The following is an 18,768-nucleotide window of genomic DNA, read 5'->3' on the forward strand; positions in this document are numbered from 1 at the left end:
ACCTCTGGTTACGCACATAATTCGTTCCAGAGGTCCATTCTTTACCTGAAACCGTTCTTAACCTGAGGTACCACTTTAGCTAATGGGGCCTTCCACTGCTGCCACACCACCAGCGCGCGATTTCTGTTCTCATCCTGAGGTAAAGTTCTTAACCCGAGGTACTACTTCTGGGTTAGTGGAGTCTGTAACCCGAAGTGTTTGTAACCCAAGGTACCACTGTATCTCATTTGTCTTCCTTTCCTTCACAGTTTGGCAGGACCGAAGTCATTGACAACACCTTGAACCCTGACTTCGTGCGCAAGTTCATCCTCGATTACTTTTTTGAAGAGAAGCAGAATTTACGTTTTGATCTGTGAGTGACATCACTCGGGGCATTCTGAGTGTGGGCGAGGAGAAGGTGCAAAGAGAATTTCAATGGCCCCTCCATGTGTCCTTTTTATGGTGCATTCATGACAATTTGTGCTCATTATGGCATCGGGGCAGTTATATGCGATCCCGCCTTCAATGCCATTTGAGCCTGCAAATGTTTTTGGGTAGACATATTGCTTTATTTCTAGTCAGTGCCGGTCCCTGCTGAAATGCTGTGATTTCTTATACCACAAATGTTCTAGTATATTCCGCACCCTCTCACTGTTGCTTTGCTATAGCGCAAGAGTGCTTCTCCAGATGGCAATGCGGTAGCGACACTGAGGAAGCACCACAGAACAATGAATAGAACGGACTGATGTGTGGATGGCCCAGTGTAAATCCACACACTGATCCACTAGTACTGTGTCAATGACACATTGCAGAATACAGTGGTACCTCGGGTTAAGTACTTAATTCGTTCCGGAGGTCCATTCTTAACCTGAAACTGTTCTTAACCTGAAGCACCACTTTAGCTAATGGGGCCTCCTGCTGCTGCCACACTGCTGGAGCACGATTTCTGTGGTGTAGTGGTTAAGAGCGGTAGACTCGTAATCTGGTGAACCGGGTTTGCGTCTCCGCTCTTCCGCATGCAGCTGCTGGGTGACCTTGTGTTAGTCAAACATCTTTGAAGTCTCTCAGCCCCACTCACCTCACAGAGTGTTTGTTGTGGGGGAGGAAGGGAAAGGAGAATGTTAGCCGCTTTGAGACTCCTTCGGGTAGTGATAAAGTGTTATATCAAATCCAAACTCTTCTTCTTCTTCTCTTCTTAACCCGAGGTACTATTTCTGGGTTAGCGGAGTCTGTAACCTGAAGCGTATGTAACCCAAGGTACCACTGTACAACTGCAAAAAAACAGGCAGGCAGGCAGTCTGGAGATGCCCAATGCCTATCAATAACATTTCTGGTTGGGTAACATCTGATGGCTTGGTGAGACAATATTGGAAAGAGAAAGCATGCGCATTTCCCTTGCTAGGATTTGCAAAGACAGAAAGGAGCCCCAAGTGCATTGAAATTCAGCAGACTTCTTTTTATTCAGAGCTTCAAGGGCAGCAATAATTCCAATTAATCTCAGGATTATTGCCTTATCGAGCCAGGCTTTGTCAGTTCTCCTTTGGAATTCTTACACTGTTCTGCCCTGAAATTGGCTTCTCCAAAGTTCCTCCTTATTTAGGAGATCTGTACTTTATTGAGCAATATTGCCAAAGGCCCTTGGCATGGGGAAAAACCCCTTAAGGAGCAGAAAGTCATGCTGACACAAATTTCTTCCTCATAATTATTCTTTGCCATTTTATCCCCTACAAGCCATTCTCCAGCACAGAACAGATACTATCCAAATAATTGTTTTTCCTGTATCAACAACTCTGCAGGACAGTTAGGCTTAAGAAAGAAAACTCCCATTTGTGCCAATAGGTCTTTTAGGTGTTTTAAAACCTAGTTGCTATGTGGGGAGGAGAGGGCAGCAAGGATTTTGGGACAGCTCCTGGTCGGACAGAGGGTGGGGAGGGTTAACTCTTCCCTCCCTGGCAGCTACTCCTGCAAATCCCCACTGTCACTTTAACACAGCCTTCCACAACTGGCGGCCCTCCCGAGGTTTTGTACTACAACTCCCATCAGTCCCAGCCAACACAGACCTGCTGGTTAGGGCTAATGGGAGCACATGTCCAAAATATATGGAGGGCCACAGGTTAGGAAAGGGAAGGTTGCTTTAAGTAATGGATAAAGGAGACAATTCAAGTCCTCTCTCAAGATGCAAAGCATACGAAGCCACATAAGGAAAGTAGTGGGCTTGCTTGCCTGGCCTTAAAAACCATTGCAGCTGTTTCCTTCTCCACAGATATTTGCAGTCTCCTAGCTGCCATGCTCTTATTTGCTGCATAGGCTTTGCAAAGTACAAAATGCCAGGGCAGGACATGGCTGGAATGTGACATATGGTTTTTGCTTCTCTTTCTGTGCAGCTATGATGTGGACTCCAAGAGCCCCGACCTGTCAAAACACGTAAGTTAAGGGCACATTCTCTGCTTCTTTGTGCGATCCTTTCATATCCATTCTGAGATACTTACCCATTCATCCTTGTCTTCCTTTCCCCCCCTTACAATTCCATTGCTAGGAATATAGAAAACTGTCCTATCCTGCGTCAGAATATTTGCCTGTCTAGCCCAATATTGCCCACTCTGATTGGCAGCAGCTCCCCTCCGTTTCAGGCAGAGATCGTCTTCTCCGTCCTTTGCTAGCAGAACATTTCTTAACTGGAGATGCCAGGGATTTAACCCTGGACTATCTGCATGCAAATCATCATGTGCTTTGTACAATGGTCCCTCCCCTATGTTGTAAAACCCAGTTAAAATCCAGTCTTTTCTTTCTGCTGATTCTGTCTATACTTTGGTTCATTCTCTCTTTCTTTTTGTCCTTGTTGGATTATTGCAATTCTCTTTTTAATCAGTCTTCCCTGTTCCCAGCTTCGGTTTCTGTTTAGTATTCTGACACCTCCCTTATCTTGTCTGCATGCATGATTATGATAATAATTTCTCCACTTTTAATTTCTTTTAGCTGGTTATCGTTTCCTTTTCCTCATTTAGTTTAAGGTTCCTTTACTTGTTCTGTTGATTCATCCTCCAGTTCTTCTATCTCTAATTTCCCTACATCAGGGAATGGAGGGGGGGGACGACTCTAGACCTCCAGATGTTGTTGGACTACAACTTCCATCATCCCAGAACATTATTTACTTACTGTTTTTCTGTTGCCCATAGAAGTAAGGTGACCACGTGAAAAGGCGGGCAGGATTATTGTACCTTTTAATAACTGGTCAGAAGAGGAAATTTCAGCAGATGCTGATGCCTCTGTTTGAGAAAATAGACGTGCAAAAAGACACACAGCTATTGAAGATAGGACCATTGTCCTCTGTTGCATGTGGCCACCCTAATAGACAAGGGACCATATAGGGCCAGGAGCAACCAGTGAGGAGGGGCAGTGCTAATCTGGTCTCCTGGCACTGGCATCGCTGTGTCTTACTGGGAGGCAGAGCTATGAAGCTACAGAGAGTTGGCACCCTAGTGGAGCACCGCATCCATCTCCCCACCACTTCTCCCTTCTGGTAAGTCACAATGACTCTAGTGCCACAAGACCCAGTTAACCTTGGCCAGATCTGGTCCAGCAGGTTCAGGGCAGAAGCAGGTTGGGGTCAAAGCCATGCACAAGGCACGGATGCTTCCAAGGGGCAGACAAAGAGTCAAGACTGGGAAGGAATTCAGGGCAGGCCCAAAGCAGAGATTCACAGAGGATGGAAATCAAGCAGAAGCAAAAGTCCTGGAATAAGCAGGCAAAGTAGGTTTGAGGAGCTATGTCAGACAAAAACTCCTGGCCAGCCTACCACCTGTCTCCTCCAGCCTCTGTGTTGCCAGTACAGCCTGGAGTTGTTTAAGGTAGGACAGGCAAATTCATCTCAACTTCACTGCAAAACAGGACCAAGCAGGACATGCACCCATCTGTGTGCATGGATAGAAGCCAATCAGACCCAGACTCTGGCACTGGTATCCCACCCTCCCTGGACTAGATCTGAAACAGCTGCCTCTCCTGTGTTGTAGGATTAGAGCAGCATGCCATGGGCCCAGTTCAGGGATTATTGGTGTGGTAAGGAAGCCACTTCTTCTTAGTTCAGTTTCCCGTTGCTCCAGTAACGTCTGTTGCAAGGAGCCATGCGGGTTGGCTGAAAGGCTGATTTAATTCTCCTGCAGCTTTGGGGAAATTGAACCATCCTTAAAAAAACAAGTCAGCTCTTCCTCTTGCAAAATAATATATTGATATGTTGTATCAGGCAGGAAATATTGATGTGCATGGTCTTTTTCTTCCATATTTAAGTGAAATGAAAAAATCCCCACAGGAATGTTGAATTTGTTGACTAGATTCTTCCACGAATAGATAAGGGTTTTACCAGGCCATCTTCTCATCTTCAGTTTCCAGGGATCCCTGGACAGAGGGAAATAGCTCCAATGGACCTGTGCTGTTTCATAATGATTATATTGATTTCCTTCATCAGGATTTCCTTGGCCAGACATTCTGCACACTGGGTGAGATTGTTGGGTCACCAGGAAGCCGCCTGGAGAAGCCATTGATGTGAGTGCTCACTCCCTACATCTGCTGGGGGCTTGATGGGTTGTTGTTGTTGTTTTTTAGTCTACAAAGTTATAAAGTTAGGCAGAAAGCTGTAGCCATTACAAACCAATAGTGGATGAAATCACACAAGTCTTATTCCTATTTGAGATCCTTTGGTGTAACCTTTGTCTACCTGGTTCCTACAGGATGTTTTGGACCACAACTCCCATCTGCTCCAGCCAGCACAGCAATGGCTGATGGGAGTTGTAGTCCCAAACATCTGGAGAGCACCAGGCAGCTGAAGGCTGCTGTACAGGTTTCCTGACTGATTCATAGTTGAGTAGATAAAAATGTGAGCTAGCGTTGCTGCTAATGCATGATGCAGCCTGCAGCCTTCTGGGAATTACAGGTTTGGCGAGGGTGCTGAGAATGATCCTTTAGATTTTACCTCATGCATCTGAAGAAGTGGGCTTTAGTCTGTGACAGCTAATGCCATTATGCTATTCCTCTGGAAATCATAACCACATGACATAAGTTCTGCTAGCATTTACAGAGGGAGACATCTAATGTTTGGTTTCGCGCAGTGTCTTAAATGCTAAACACGTTTACTAGGAAATCAGTTCCACTGAAATCAACAATATTTTTGAGCAAATATGTTGATGTGGAGGCAGGGGAATGGAGAGCTAGGAATGCTAAATATATAGTTTTCTCCAATAAACTTGAATATATGTATATGTGTGCCACAGATAACATCCAGCTCCTTGAACCTTTTTTCTTGGCTAATATATATAATCCACATCATTTATCACATTTCTTTCTATTCTCTGGACTCCTTAATGCATCCCACAGTGGCATCTGCCTCTTATTTAATTTGCAATCTGCATTAGCTTGTATTGGAAATGCCTATCTTGGTTAGTTTTCTTTCATATTTCTAGAAAAACAAATATAATTTTTGAGGATTCCTCCCTCCTCCCCGGGTATAATGCTTTTACATATGTCTTTATTGAATTTCAAGTTATTATTTTTGGTCCCGTTCTCCAGTTTCTCAAAATTACTTTCGGTGCAGATTCTGTAAACCAATGCATTTCCAACTACCTCCAGCCCTACATTTATTTATTTTTATTTTTCATTTTTAACATGCCATCTATCTCTTTGAAAAGTAATGCTGAACCCATTTTAGGATGACACACTGTGGCCAGTCTCAGGCTTATGCTCTCTCCTTAGATTTTATGAAAGAGAAAAATGGAAACTTCTGCTCGTGATTTGAAGCAAGCTGCAGTTTCCCATTTTTTCCAGACACAGGAAACTGTGATTTGTACATAGTCATTTAATAAAGTAGCATATTGTTTCAAAAACAATCAATAGCAGCTGTGCCATGATCCCATTTTGTATCAGGGGTCCCAGGGCTGCTTTTTGAAACATGGCTAGTCTTAAGCAACTGCTTAAAAATATGTGTAAAGTCCCATCTAGTTTGACACTAAGCAAATCCTTTTTGCTGTTCTATTTTACTTATTTCGATGCTCTGTTTTGATTGCCCTGCTGATCCTTCTCTTGTGTTACATTTTGGATTAATTACCTGGACTTGAATTGCCTTTAACCATGAATTCTTCTTTAGCAGCCATTATGGCTAAGGGGTGGCCTGTAACTATAGTAAATAAAGAAGTAAGGATATGAGGTTTTGAGCACTCTAAAGCACGGGTGGAGAAGTGGATCTACCCAATGGGCTGGGCCACATAGTTATCTCTCCCCCCCCCCTTTGCTGGCCAATTGACAGAAGCAAGCTGGCAGTATATTGCACTGTTCAAGTTGGAGTTAACTCTTTATTAGCAAGAACATGATCTGCACGGACTTAGCAGAGTTTGGCCCCATGGATCAGTTGCCAAGACTGAAAGTCCTTGCCTCCCCAGGGTTTTCCCCAAGCAATCAGAGACAGTGCCTATGTAAAACCCACCTCTCCTCTGCCCTTTTCATGCCTCTTCTGGTTCTGGGAGACCAGGGGGCAGGAAAGCCTGTCTTACAGCAGCGTAGCTAGAGGGGGTGAGGCGCACTGGGCGCCACTCACTCAAGGGGCGGCACTTGCCATGGGGCCTGCAATGCGCCCGAGCCATGCATCTCTCCTGGGAGTGATGCGGTGGCTCAGGCACCTGCAGCCACTGTGCCACCTTTTTGGGTGGCATGAAGCTCATATCCACCCGCTGCAGCTGAGGGAGAGGAGGCGGGCAGACTCCTACAGCCACTGCGCTATTCAAAATGGCGGCATGGGGCTCACGTCAGCCCACTGCCTCCCCCTCAGCTGGAGGGTGGCTGAGAGGGGGAAGTGGACTCCTCGCAGGCTCCACCAAGAGCACCCTGCCTGGCTCGTCCTGCCCCCATGGACAACTCACCCTGCGCCGCTGCTGTCGCAGCAGGAGAGGGAGACACTCATGACTCCTCACCAGCCTGACTTATCTCTGCCTCTTGGTCTCTCCTCTCCTGCTTCTGCCTCTGATTCTGGACTTCTCTGCCTCAGACTCTCCCAGCTCACTATGCCCTGTTACCTCTTCAGCTTCCGAAACCCCCCCCCCCGACCAGTCTTCTCCCTCAATGGCATTTTTCCTTCTAGCAGTAGTAGCTTTTAAATTTTAGAATGCCAACCTGTTGCCCTCCAGAAGTTTTTGGGCTGCAGTTCTCATCAACCCCATTCTGCATGGGGAAGCTGGTTTGGGGCTGTTGGGAGTGATTGTCCAAAACAGCTAGAGGACACTAGGTTGGCCAAAGCACAGAGGCGGAGCTAGCTGCTCCAGCTTCTGGCTATGCACCTGGGGGCAGGGCTAGCTGCCCGTGGGGGCGGGGCGGCAGTGTCACCCCCCTCAGGGATGACACCTCAGGTGGACTGCACCTACTGAACCCCCTTCCTCCACCAGTGCCAAAGCAGCTTTAGGAAAACTTTCAGGATATCAGCCTAGCAAAATCTTATGTTGGATAAGCCCTGGTGTTTTTTAGGAAAAGCATGGGGATGCAGACAGTGTCCTGCAGTTGACCCTCCCTTCTGAACTCACAATGGGAAGCAACTGTTGGGAGCGCAAAACTCTGACAATACAGTCATACAAGTGTAGTTTTCCATTCCCTCCAGAGCCCCAGGAAGGCAGCAGGTGCCAAGGGTAGGCTTGCCACGGGTCAAGAAAATTCCTGACATGTCCTGGTTTTCGGGGGGGGGGGGATTTTCCCGAACTGGCAAAATGTCAGGGAAAACCCGGATGTATGGCAGCTCCAAAAGCTTGAAATTACTATGGGGGGGAGGTCTCCCCAAAACTAAAAAAGCTCAACAATTTTGGTGGGTTTCTAAAGAAAAACTCAACAATTTTGGTGGTCTCCTAAAAAAAAAAATCAGCAACTTTGTGGGTGTCAGGAATTTTACTTTTAAAAATATGGCAACCCTAGCTAAGGGACCACTTCCAATTGCCAGACATAATTGGAAATGAAGATTCATACAGTGGGGGGGAAAGATTCACTTTTTCTGTCTTTTGAGAAGCTGCTTTTTAATTCAAAAGCACCACGGGAGGGTGACTGCAAGGAGCAAGGCAGTCCTTCCTAGTGGGTGGGGGGCATTATGGAAACCCACTGTGGAATTAATTATCATTACTGCTGGAAATAAGTCAGAACCCCATGCTTTCTCCTTAGAGAAGCAGCAGGTACAAAGTGCCGACCCTGACTGGATATAAAGAAACAATAAAGGGAAGCAGATTTCCAAATCATTATTTAATCCTTGCACTGCTCTTCTCATGTGTAAAAAAATGCACTCCCAATTCTCATTTGTTTCTGCCTCACAGGAACCCTGTAATATAGGTCATTGTTATTCCCATTCTATAGGCAGGGGAATAAAGACTGGGGCATAGTGACTTGGATCCTGAGACCTGTCAGCAGAAAGAACTGTGTGGGGAAAGGACTTTATCTCCCCACCCCACACACATACTGCACTTCCTGAAATGTCTGTTGGGAAAGTTGTGCAAGGTGCCCACACCAAACTTACGACTCCACCTCCTCCTTCCCCAGCAGCCTCCTGTGGCTCTTTCCACACTGTTAAAGGGGATTCTCCAACTCCCCTGCAATGTTTTTCAGTGGTGGGGAGAAAATAAGGTAGTAAAGAAGGCAAAATAAGATACGAATATGGCAAAATAAGATACTACATATGGTGATTTATGTATATAGATGCAAATTTAGAAATAATTACAATAAATACATCTTGACATAATAGGAAGGGCACCTGTGACTGCTGTGACAGCCTGCGCAGACTGCCAATGTGCAATTCCAAGGGACTTCCTGCTCTCCATTTTTATGGTTCTTTATCTTTAAAGCAAACAGAGGACACCTTTGAAAGAGGACTGTCTCCTGACAGCCCTTCAAAATAGACTTACACTCCTGTTTATTAGGATCCAAGCCTGTGACTTGCCTGAGGACACCAGAGATGGAAACATCAATTTGTATTAGAGGATGGAAGACCACACCCTTCCATAGCTATCAACATTTCCCATTTTAAAAGGGAAATTCCATTATTCTGAATTGGGTTCCTCACGGGAAAAGTTGACAGCTATGCATCCTTCATTCCTTGCAAAAGGTCTTGATATCAGCATGAACAAAGCTAGCTCAGCTCCTGGAGGCAAACTGGAATCAGCACTGACCGACTTTAACTTATGGCTGCTAAAGGCTCCAAGCATTGTGCAACTTATGGATGCACTCTAATAAACGAAATGTATATTGTAAACAGGTGAACAGCATAAGAAGAGCCTTGTTGGATCAAACCACAGGCCTATCATTCTGCTCCCACAATAGCCAACCAAATCCTTATGGCATACCCATCAACTGCCCCGGAAAAACAGGGACATCCCATTTTCCCCTGCTAGAGTAGGGAGGCCATTTTGGACCCCTTGTTCTCGCACAATTTCAGGCTGAGATCTCGCCCTGAAAAAAGCATTTGCTGGGTATGCGATCTCGCACAGTGCTGGGTATGCGATCTCGCACAGTGCTGGGTATGCGATCTCGCACAGTGCTGGGTATGCGATCTCGCACAGTGTGCCATGTGACTCACACAGGATTTCAGACCTGGAAGATGGTGTCCCAGATTTGGGCCATGCCGTATTGGAGGGTATGCTATGGGAAGCCCCCACAAGCAGGACATGAACACGTGCTCTGCTCACGTTCCTTATCAATTAGTATTTAGACATGTAAAATATAATCTTATCCTCCATGAAAACAGCAACCCTTCCTAGGCCACAGTGCAGAATCATTTTGTGTTTAGCGTGGACAGACTGATTGCACGGCAACAGGCAGAGCTGGCGAGCTGTCAGGGAGCTCACGGCAAACCAGCAACTGCACTGATTTAATAACAAACACAGAGGGGAGCAGAAGATGTACCTCTACATCAGCACAATCTCCGTTCTGCTTGGATCTCCAGGAGGTGTGAGCAGGCCTTTCAAGCACAGCTACAGAACCCATGTTTTGGCGTGTGTCTCTTCCTCCCTCTCCCTCCAGGTACCAGGCATATTTTTGACAGAAGATGCAGGAGCTGCTGACACAGCACTTTGCCTTTTCATCTCCTAGTCTGTGATTTGGTGCTAATAGTACGAAGGAGAGGGTGGCCTGGGAACAGCCAACTCCTGGGAGACAGAACGTAATTGGCCTCTGTGTTTTGAACATCTGTGTGCAGCCTACTAAGTTAGAGAGTTGCTTCAGTGAAAGTGATAATGGAACACAGAATGAAGCGTTTGGTATTATTAATCCTTTTTTTTTTTTTTTAATAATGTTTATTAAAATTTTCAAAAATACAGAAAGTAAAAAGTTAAAATACATTCAGAACCTTATTTTCATATATCCACTTTCTGGGACTCCCCCCTTCCCCCACCCCTATCATATTCCTGTTTCATATTGTTGGCTCCACAAGCTCTCAATTCTGATTAAAAACTTAATTTGTTTAGACCATTGTTCGAATTTAAAATTTCTACACTCCTCATCAATACCCTTAATAAAAAGCCAAAAGTTTCTTTCCCAGGGCCCACCCCATTTTTATTCCACAATTTCCCTTTTTTTTTTAATAATAAAGACTCCCCACATAATAAAAATATCAGAAATAAGAAATAAAAGATAGAATAGATGAAACAAAACCAGTTCAAAGAAAGAAATTGACAAGCCTTTGGATTTTAGTTCTCCCCCTCTGTCCCCGGTTTAATTTCCCCCTGACCACCAAACCATGTTATCCGCCTGGAATTCTTACAATCCATAAATCACCTATTTCCCCCCAACTCCTTGCTGGTTTTTTTTTTTTTTTTTTTTTCCCCTTACATAATTTATTTTTTAAAGCACTTAGCTTCAGATCTTTAATAAAGCTCCCCCCATTGTTCTTTCCAAATTGTAGTCCAGTTTCCTCTTGTTCCGCTGCTGAAACGTTCTAATTCAGAAGCTTAGTAAGTCTGCAGGGATTATTGTTATTCAGGAACAAAAACTTGCGTTCAGTCCCTTCCTTTCTTCAATAGAAAATTCTATTGTCTCCTTTAACTGTACACCCTGTAGACAAAATATTATTTCCGTTTTGCAGCTTTCCCAGAAGATAACCAGTTCTATAAAATTCCAATGGTATTTTTCCACTTACAACCATCTTTGTAATGTCCCGAAACTCCTCTAGGGGGATTATTGTAACTTTGTTTTCTCTAGTCCAAAAGTCCGATTGTTATCCATGTTTTCGCCATTTTGTATCCAAGTTTTAAAAAGTTGTAGCAAATTGTAACAAATTTAGCCAGCAAAGTTCTCATAATAAAATCCTCTCTGCTTTCCGACTTTGACAGCTACTTTGACAGCTGTCAAAATCTCCGACTCTTTTCACCAGGCTCTCTCTTCAATCACCCCGGTTCCCAGGGGGGGGGTTACGTTTCTTCTCCCTCAATTCGTCCTCCAGCACAGTTCTTATAATTTCCCATCGTGGAATTCTTAGGTTTTATCAGCAATACAAATCTTTTTGGACCTTGGTTTCCCCGTCCTTGTCTTAGAAGGTTTACAATAGGGGGGGGGACTGACTTCCTTTTTGGATCCCCCCCCGCTCGTGTCCAAATCGAAAGGAAATTCTTTTTTTTTTCCTCCTTTTAAACCCAGTTTCCAAATTACTCACGGGTTGTTGTTAAAAAGTCCGAATTTTCAATGGAAGAAGTCAGCGCTCTCCGCCGGATGGCATGCGGCTGCGCTCGGCAGGGATAGCAGAGGACTCAAAGCACCACGCTTCTCCCCGGCACCCGATCCGTAGCCTTTAAAAAGGCTCCTTCACGAGTCGGGAGGGCGCTGACGGTGCCAGCCGAGTCTCCATGTCCACGGCCCTCGTGGCCGTGGTTTTTAAGGGTCCCCGCATCGCCGGTGCGGTAGGACCCAGCCCCTGCCGAGCAGGCTCCCTCCGGAGCTCGGAGGGAGTCCGCCATTCGGCGATGGCGCCAACCCGGAAGTCCGGTATTATTAATCCACAGACCCATCCTCAGCATACCCAGGGGGGCAGCTAATAATAATAATAATAATATAATAATAATAATAATAAACCCACCCAGCTGGGTTACCCCTGCTCCCTGGGCAGCTTCCAGCACACATAACAACACAATAAAACATAATAAATTTTGGTGTGTGAAGTAGAAAATCTAAACTCTACCTGCTACCCCACCCTGGATGCACAAATACACAGTTAGATTTATGGTCAACTTCTGTGATCAGCATTTAACTATTAAACCACTGGTAATTTACAAAGTACTGTTTTATATTTATTCAATTTATTAATCACCCACAACAAGGCCTCAAGGCAACTTATGGTAAGGGACAGGAATGTCTCAGGTCTTAATACTGAACTGCTCTGGACTTTCTACTGCTCCCCATTTAGTGTTTTCGCCTCATCAGAAGATGTGCCTTGACAAAGTCCAACAGCATGGAAGGCATGGGCAGATTCTGCATTTCCAACACACCTTGCTGGCCATTGACATGAGTTTGCAGCCACTTATTGCAGTCGGCCTCTAGCTCTAATTGGCTTTTTTCACAGCCAGGATGTCCTCCTCCAGCAAAGGTCTGGGAAATGTAGGCAGTGGGAACAGCATGCTGGAGAGCTTTTCTGACCTTTCCAGTCACAATTGTGGGCCTCTCCTCATTGCTGATTCTGAAATCCCATGCTAGTAAAATAGCAGCAGATTTCTTAAGCACAGTTTCCAGCTAAGCTAATTCAAGATTGTTTCTCCTCTCCTCATATGATGCCTGTGCTTTGAGAGTTTTTGACTTTTTAAACCAAGGATAAATGATTCATTATCCTTCCTCCTCCCCCCCACCCCGCTCCCACATCCTGGATTCAGCACGGTTTCCATGCATGACAGTCACTTGTCACTTGAATCTCGATTTCTATTACAGAAGTCATTCTTCACAATTCCAAATGTGTTTGGCACATTGGGTGCACCCCTTTGCTTTGAGAGATGTTAGTGCACAAGTAAATCATGCTATGCATCTTCCAAAGGGCAAGTTCAGTACATCTCAGGCAATGGGAGAGTTAAGTAGAAGCTACTCAGTCAGGTAGCTGATGTGCTTTCCTAATGAGGGGATGCATAGAATCAAGCTAGCTCCTCCTGTTCAGATACACAGAATGTGAAGGAGAAGACTCTGCTTGCTCTAGAGATAAATGCAATTGGCTGGGGGCTCCACTTCCCCCACTGGAGGTAGCAAGGTATCAGGGGGAGTGATCCTCAGCTGTCGCTTGTGGGAACCGTGCCAGGACTGAGCAAAGTGATAATAGCTCTAGGGAAGTAGCAAAGTGGGAGAATAATTTCCACGCATCCTTCTCATGGGTGCTGCTTAGATGGATGGGCAGATGAGGCAGTGACTCTGAAGCCACCTGGGAGCAATCCCCACTTGCCACCCATTGCCACATCACCCACCTGCTCACCCATGCAAGCAGTACAAGTCAGAAGGAAGCAAATAACTGCCTCTGGAGCTTTCCATTGTGCGTGTGGATGTTCTGCACTAGCCCAGCTTTCATAGGCATGCCTGGAAGCTGCAGCTGATTGTTGTGACAAGCATGGAGAGGGATCTCCAGTTCTTGCCATCTGTACTGACTTCTCGAACATGCACAGCCGTGGGCTTGACTTTGTGCATTTTCTTCATCGTGAAGGCAGTGAGCAAGTCAGCTCTGAAATCCAATGGCAATCTGCTGAGCCATTGGATAGGATGTGGCCTCGCTGTGCCCCTCAATCTGGATCTCACACATATATTTTTTTACAATTTTGTTTATGCATTTTCACTTTTAACATTTGTCATCATACACAAATCTTAATCATTTTACAAGTAGGATTCTCGGAATCCTCGGACTTCCCTCCACCTCTCTGTGGTTTCCCCAGATATTATTTTCAAACTGCATCTTATCATATTCCCCATATTTTCTTATATATCAATTTTTATCATAATTCCCGCTTCATTCAACCTGGATCTCACATAAATGGCATGGCAGAAAACAGGGCAAGTGGTCAAAGTGTCATTAAAATGGAATATTGTTGTGTGAGACAGCTTGACACTCCTGGATATGTGCATATTTTGCAACAGCATTGACGCTCGTATTCTCAGCGGTCTCCTCTCAGTACCGATGGTTTGGTTGCATATTGCATAATGCTAATGTTCAGCAACCCAAAACATGGTTATATGGATTGACCTGACCTTGGAAGACAGCCAGGGTGTTGTTGGGAAGCTTGGCCTTGCCCTACTGACCCATAAAGAGGCAAACTGAGACTGACTTGGCTGCCTTGCCATTCTTGGATTCATCTTCCCCACAGCCCCTGAAAGAGACGCAGGAAAATACTGGATGTAGTAAGCTGACTAACCATTTCTGCACAACATCATTTCACATTAAATTATATCACCCCTGACTTGACTACCTGTTTCTATTTGTCCTGTATCTTCTGTGATCCTTTACCTTGAACCTGCTGCTGATCCTAAATTTCTTCTTAGTCCTGCCTATTTCCCTCCCTCCAGCGTGGTCTAGTGGTTAAGAGCAGTGGACTCGTAATCTGGTGAACCGGGTTCACTTCCCCGCTCCTCCACATGTAGCTGCTGGGTGACCTTGGACTAGCCACGCTTCTCTGAAGTCTCTCAACCTCACTCACCTCACAGAGTGTTTGTTGTGGCGGAGGAAGGGAAAGGAGATTGTTAGCCGCTTTGGGACTCCTTAGGGTAGTGATAAAGCAGGATATCAAATCCAAACTCCTCCTCCTCCTCTTCTTCTTCTTTGTGTTTTAGGGCCAGACCCTCTCTTGCCTCTGTCCTTTGATGGAGAGTTGATCACCATGTAGGTATTGGGGCTCAGAGTGGGTGTTCAATAGAGCAAAATACATTATATTAATAGCCACACCGGTGCTGCTGGAAGCTGATCAGGCTGACTCTTGCTCACTGAAGGCAAGTGCAGGATAAATTCCCCTCTTCTTCTGGGAGAAACAGCAGCAGGCAAATCCATGTCCTCGGACTCTGCAATTTTCTTAATCATTGCTCTCTCCAGCTGGTAGGGAGAGAGGTTGCCTCACTTCACTGTCAGTAGCTGCAGCTGCGATGATCCGTCATCTCTACTCCTTTGCCACCTACCATCACTCTGACTGCATGGTGACCAAAGCCTGAACGTGAGGCTGGTGGTGGATAGACAAAAAAAAGCCTTGCTGAGCCTCAGAATGTAATCTCAGCCCTCCAGTTGGAGCAGGAACTGGCAGAGTTTCACAGTAGAAGCAGGGCATTTCCCCCTCTTTTCCTGTGCTGCTGACATCACAAAAAGAGCAGCAAAGAGGATAGGTATATAATAATGTGTAACCCACTTGGAGCCCTCTTTAAATAGGAAAGGGTATGAGGTAAAAATGACATGGAAGCAGACTGCATGCCACAGTTTGATCCTGGCTTGTTTGAACAAAACAGCATTCAAACCTGGTGCCCTTCAGCTGTCCTTAGTAGCTGGGCCTTATGGGTACAGTGGTACCTTGGGTTAAGAACTTAATTCGTTCTGGAGGTCCATTCTTAACCTGCAACTGTTCTTAACCTGAGGTACCACTTTAGCTAATGGGGCCTCCTGCTGCTGCCACACTATTTCTGTTCTCATCCTGAAGTAAAGTTCTTAACCTGAGGTACTATTTCTGGGTTAAATGAGTCTGTAACCTGAAGCGTCTGTAACCTGAGGTACCACTGTATTTTAGTCCAACAACATCTGGGGGCATCAGGTTGAGGAAGGCTGATTTAAACTCACCGTAGAGTTTTCCCAAGACACAAGGAACTCTGCTTAATTTAAAAGCAGTAACATTGCTTCTTGCTTCCTCTTTGCACCCATATTAGAGAAGAGGAGAGGGGGAAGCATGTGTGCCTGGAGCTAACTAAGGCTTGTTCCCATATACTAAACTATGGTTTAGGATTATGTACTAAATGGGCAACAGTGATGCTTGAGTACACTACCTGTGAATGTCCTTGGTCTTGGGCAAAAAGCCAGCTGATAGCTGAAAAATCCCAAATCCTGGCAGAAGTTATCACTCTTCAGAAAGATGTTGCCACTGGTCCCCAAAATACTATCACTTTGGCCTCTGCTGTTCCATATCAGATCATTTTGACTCAGACTGATTCAATGAGATCATCATTTGCTTATGATGAAACAATCCTGTGTCTACCCTTCTTCATACCTGTGAAATACAGGGCAGTCTCTTGTCCTTGCAGGGTGGAAGGAAACCCAAAATGATTAGAAATTGCTGCTTTCCAGATGCGTCTCTGAGCCATGGCTCTTCCTGAGCATTCGGGGAGAGGAGGAAGGAATATTAGAGTCAGGTTCTATAAAAGTTATCAAGGAAGCTGCATCAGTAAAGGAGGGGACTTGATCACAGTCTCTGTAGCTGTGGCCCCCAAACCAAGGAATACAGGGGACGTCCAAAGGTTTAACTGTTCTTAGCAGCCTGGGAGAGGTTGGAGCAGTGAGCTCAACCTCGTCATGGCAGCAATGTGTCTCCAACTTACGCACAAACACTAAGTTGCTAAGTTGAATTCCAGAGCCCGGGTCGAACTTTTGTCAAGGTCACGGCATGCTTGATCATTGGCAAGCGTGCAGATTCTGTCATGATGTTATCTCTCTGAATGCAATTTCCCTCAGAGTCTGTAGTGGGTTTTCAAGAAGTGAGAATTTTTGTGGGGTGAGTGCTTACGGACAAAAAGCAGGGTTCTAGAGAAACACAGCCAGAAGTTTCTCCCCAATACAGCAGCCTATTGCCTGCTGTTAATGAGAGGCTATTTGTAAGCTAATAAGGCAACTTCACTGCTAGACGTCTCTGAGCTCAGTGATTTTGACATGGGATCCAAGAGGGTCCCATTGTGAGCTCAGGGAGAGCAAGGACCATATTGGAATTTCCATTTTGCACCAGGGGGCTGATTCACTGTTCAGTAGCTTCACTGGGAGGATATCTTGAGTCATTTGCCATTATTTTATTAGGTTGAGGTCTGAGTCACACACATGCATGTAATTTCTCAGTATATCTTTTTGCACAGTTACTTACCATGAACTCAAAAGGTTGCTATTTGAGCTGACGTGTGAAGTGATATGAAAGCCCTGCCTTTCTAATATTTGATCTGCAAGCATAGTTTTGATCATGTAAGTAGTTGCTTGATGTAGCAGGAACCAAGCAAGGAACAAACAAACACATAGGAAACTCAACATGAGACTAGACTGCAGCTTTCACTCACTAGCATCTGGTATGTTTCAAAAAGGCCTTTCCAGCTTTTCCCACTCCAGCTGATTATAGGATGTACAGAAGAGCCTCCACACAGAGCTGGTCTGCCCATGAGGTTCACTGAGGCAGCTGTATATGGTGGTGGATTTCTGTGGGGCAGCACCCACACGGGGCTCCCACCCACCCATGCCATCACCACCAGAGAAGAGAGGAGAAGCAGTGGCTTCTGGTAAGATCTTGTGAGTGCTGTGCAAGATCTCGCAAGAGTTTCACAAGATCTCACTGGAAGTCGCAACTGCCTCATGATCCTGGTAAGTGAGGCTTTGGCAAGGGAGAATGGGGACGCCTTTCTGTTTCGCCTCAGGCAGTTAACCTAACTAAATGTATTGAATGTTTGTATTGAAGTCTATGATCCCTTAAGTGTCCTGGTCCAAAGCTACACAGAGCTTTGAAGCTAGTAACCACCATATTTAGGACAGGACATCAGAACCAATTCCAGTCTATACTGTTGCATTGGATGAACAGGAAATGATGCACACAGAGAGCACGCACACAGAAGTATGGAATCAGTAGGAATTAGGTGTCTTTCTTTCCTTTCCCCTTTTCCAGGATGGGAGCCTTTACATTACATTCCAAAACCGGGAAGCCTATGCCATCTGTCTCCAATGGGTAAGTCATACCGAAGCCTCTTATTCTCCTACCCTAGAAATAACCCTGTTATTTTTTACCATAGCTTGGCATGTAGGCATATATTAAGGAACCAAGTGCTAGAGGAGAAAGTGGGAGGAGAAAGGCTGTTAATTCCAGCACTGCCCTAGCACATTTCACCCACTGCTAAATATAAGTGTAATTTGCACAAAGAACACTAGTCTTTCATACCCAATGGTGGTATCTCCGCATGGTTGTCCTACGCCATTCTGAGCATGACACTGTGGGCTGGAGTAGATTTTTCACTTTGCGGATGGGATTCCACATTGCTGGAGAGAAATACGTTAGTGCTATCATCCCCACCCCTGTTCAGATGATATTTCCATTGGGTTTACACACAACTGAGACCAGCCCATTGTTTCTAACACTATTTTCAGTGTTAGCAATGCTTATGTCATCAATCCTCATAAGAGCACAGCACATATGGCTGACTCTCGGTAATAGAGGAAGAAGAGAGAGGAGATGTGTAACATTCAAAGCAGGTACTGCCATACATGGACGGTGCAAAAAGTGGCACTCCAGATTCTTCTTTGTCCTTGATACATCACAGAATCAGCCATAGGCTCAGAGGTAGATTTGTGCCTTATTATTTTATGTAGGCATTTTATTTCATAATTTTTATGCACCTTGAGATTGCAAAAAAACAACAACCCAAAAACAAAACTCATAGAATTATAGAATCATAGAGCTGGAAGAGACCACAAGGGCCATCGAGTCCAACCCCCTGCCAAGCAGGAAACACCATCAGAGCACTCCTGACATATGGTTGTCAAGCCTCTGCTTAAAGACCTCCAAAGAAGGAGACTCCACCACACTCCTTGGCAGCAAATTCCACTGTCGAACAGCTCTT

General features: G+C 45.3%; 1 protein-coding gene across 1 annotated transcript in view; it reads left to right on the forward strand.

Moving 5' to 3' along the window:
- Window positions 1-337: 337 nt before the first annotated feature.
- Window positions 338-18,768, forward strand: part of LOC308479723 (copine-5) — a 97,865-nt gene continuing 79,434 nt past the window's right edge. The window contains exons 1-4 of the mRNA XM_081010544.1: window positions 338-352; window positions 2,364-2,403; window positions 4,442-4,518; window positions 17,820-17,879. Of these exons, the coding sequence (XP_080866670.1) occupies window positions 4,517-4,518; window positions 17,820-17,879 (62 nt within the window). The 5' untranslated portion in view covers window positions 338-352; window positions 2,364-2,403; window positions 4,442-4,516. The remainder of the gene's footprint in view (window positions 353-2,363; window positions 2,404-4,441; window positions 4,519-17,819; window positions 17,880-18,768) is intronic.

Source organism: Podarcis pityusensis (assembly GCF_964106645.2).
Source record: "Podarcis pityusensis genome assembly, chromosome: 6".
In the NCBI taxonomy this organism is placed as follows: Eukaryota; Metazoa; Chordata; class Lepidosauria; order Squamata; family Lacertidae; genus Podarcis; species Podarcis pityusensis.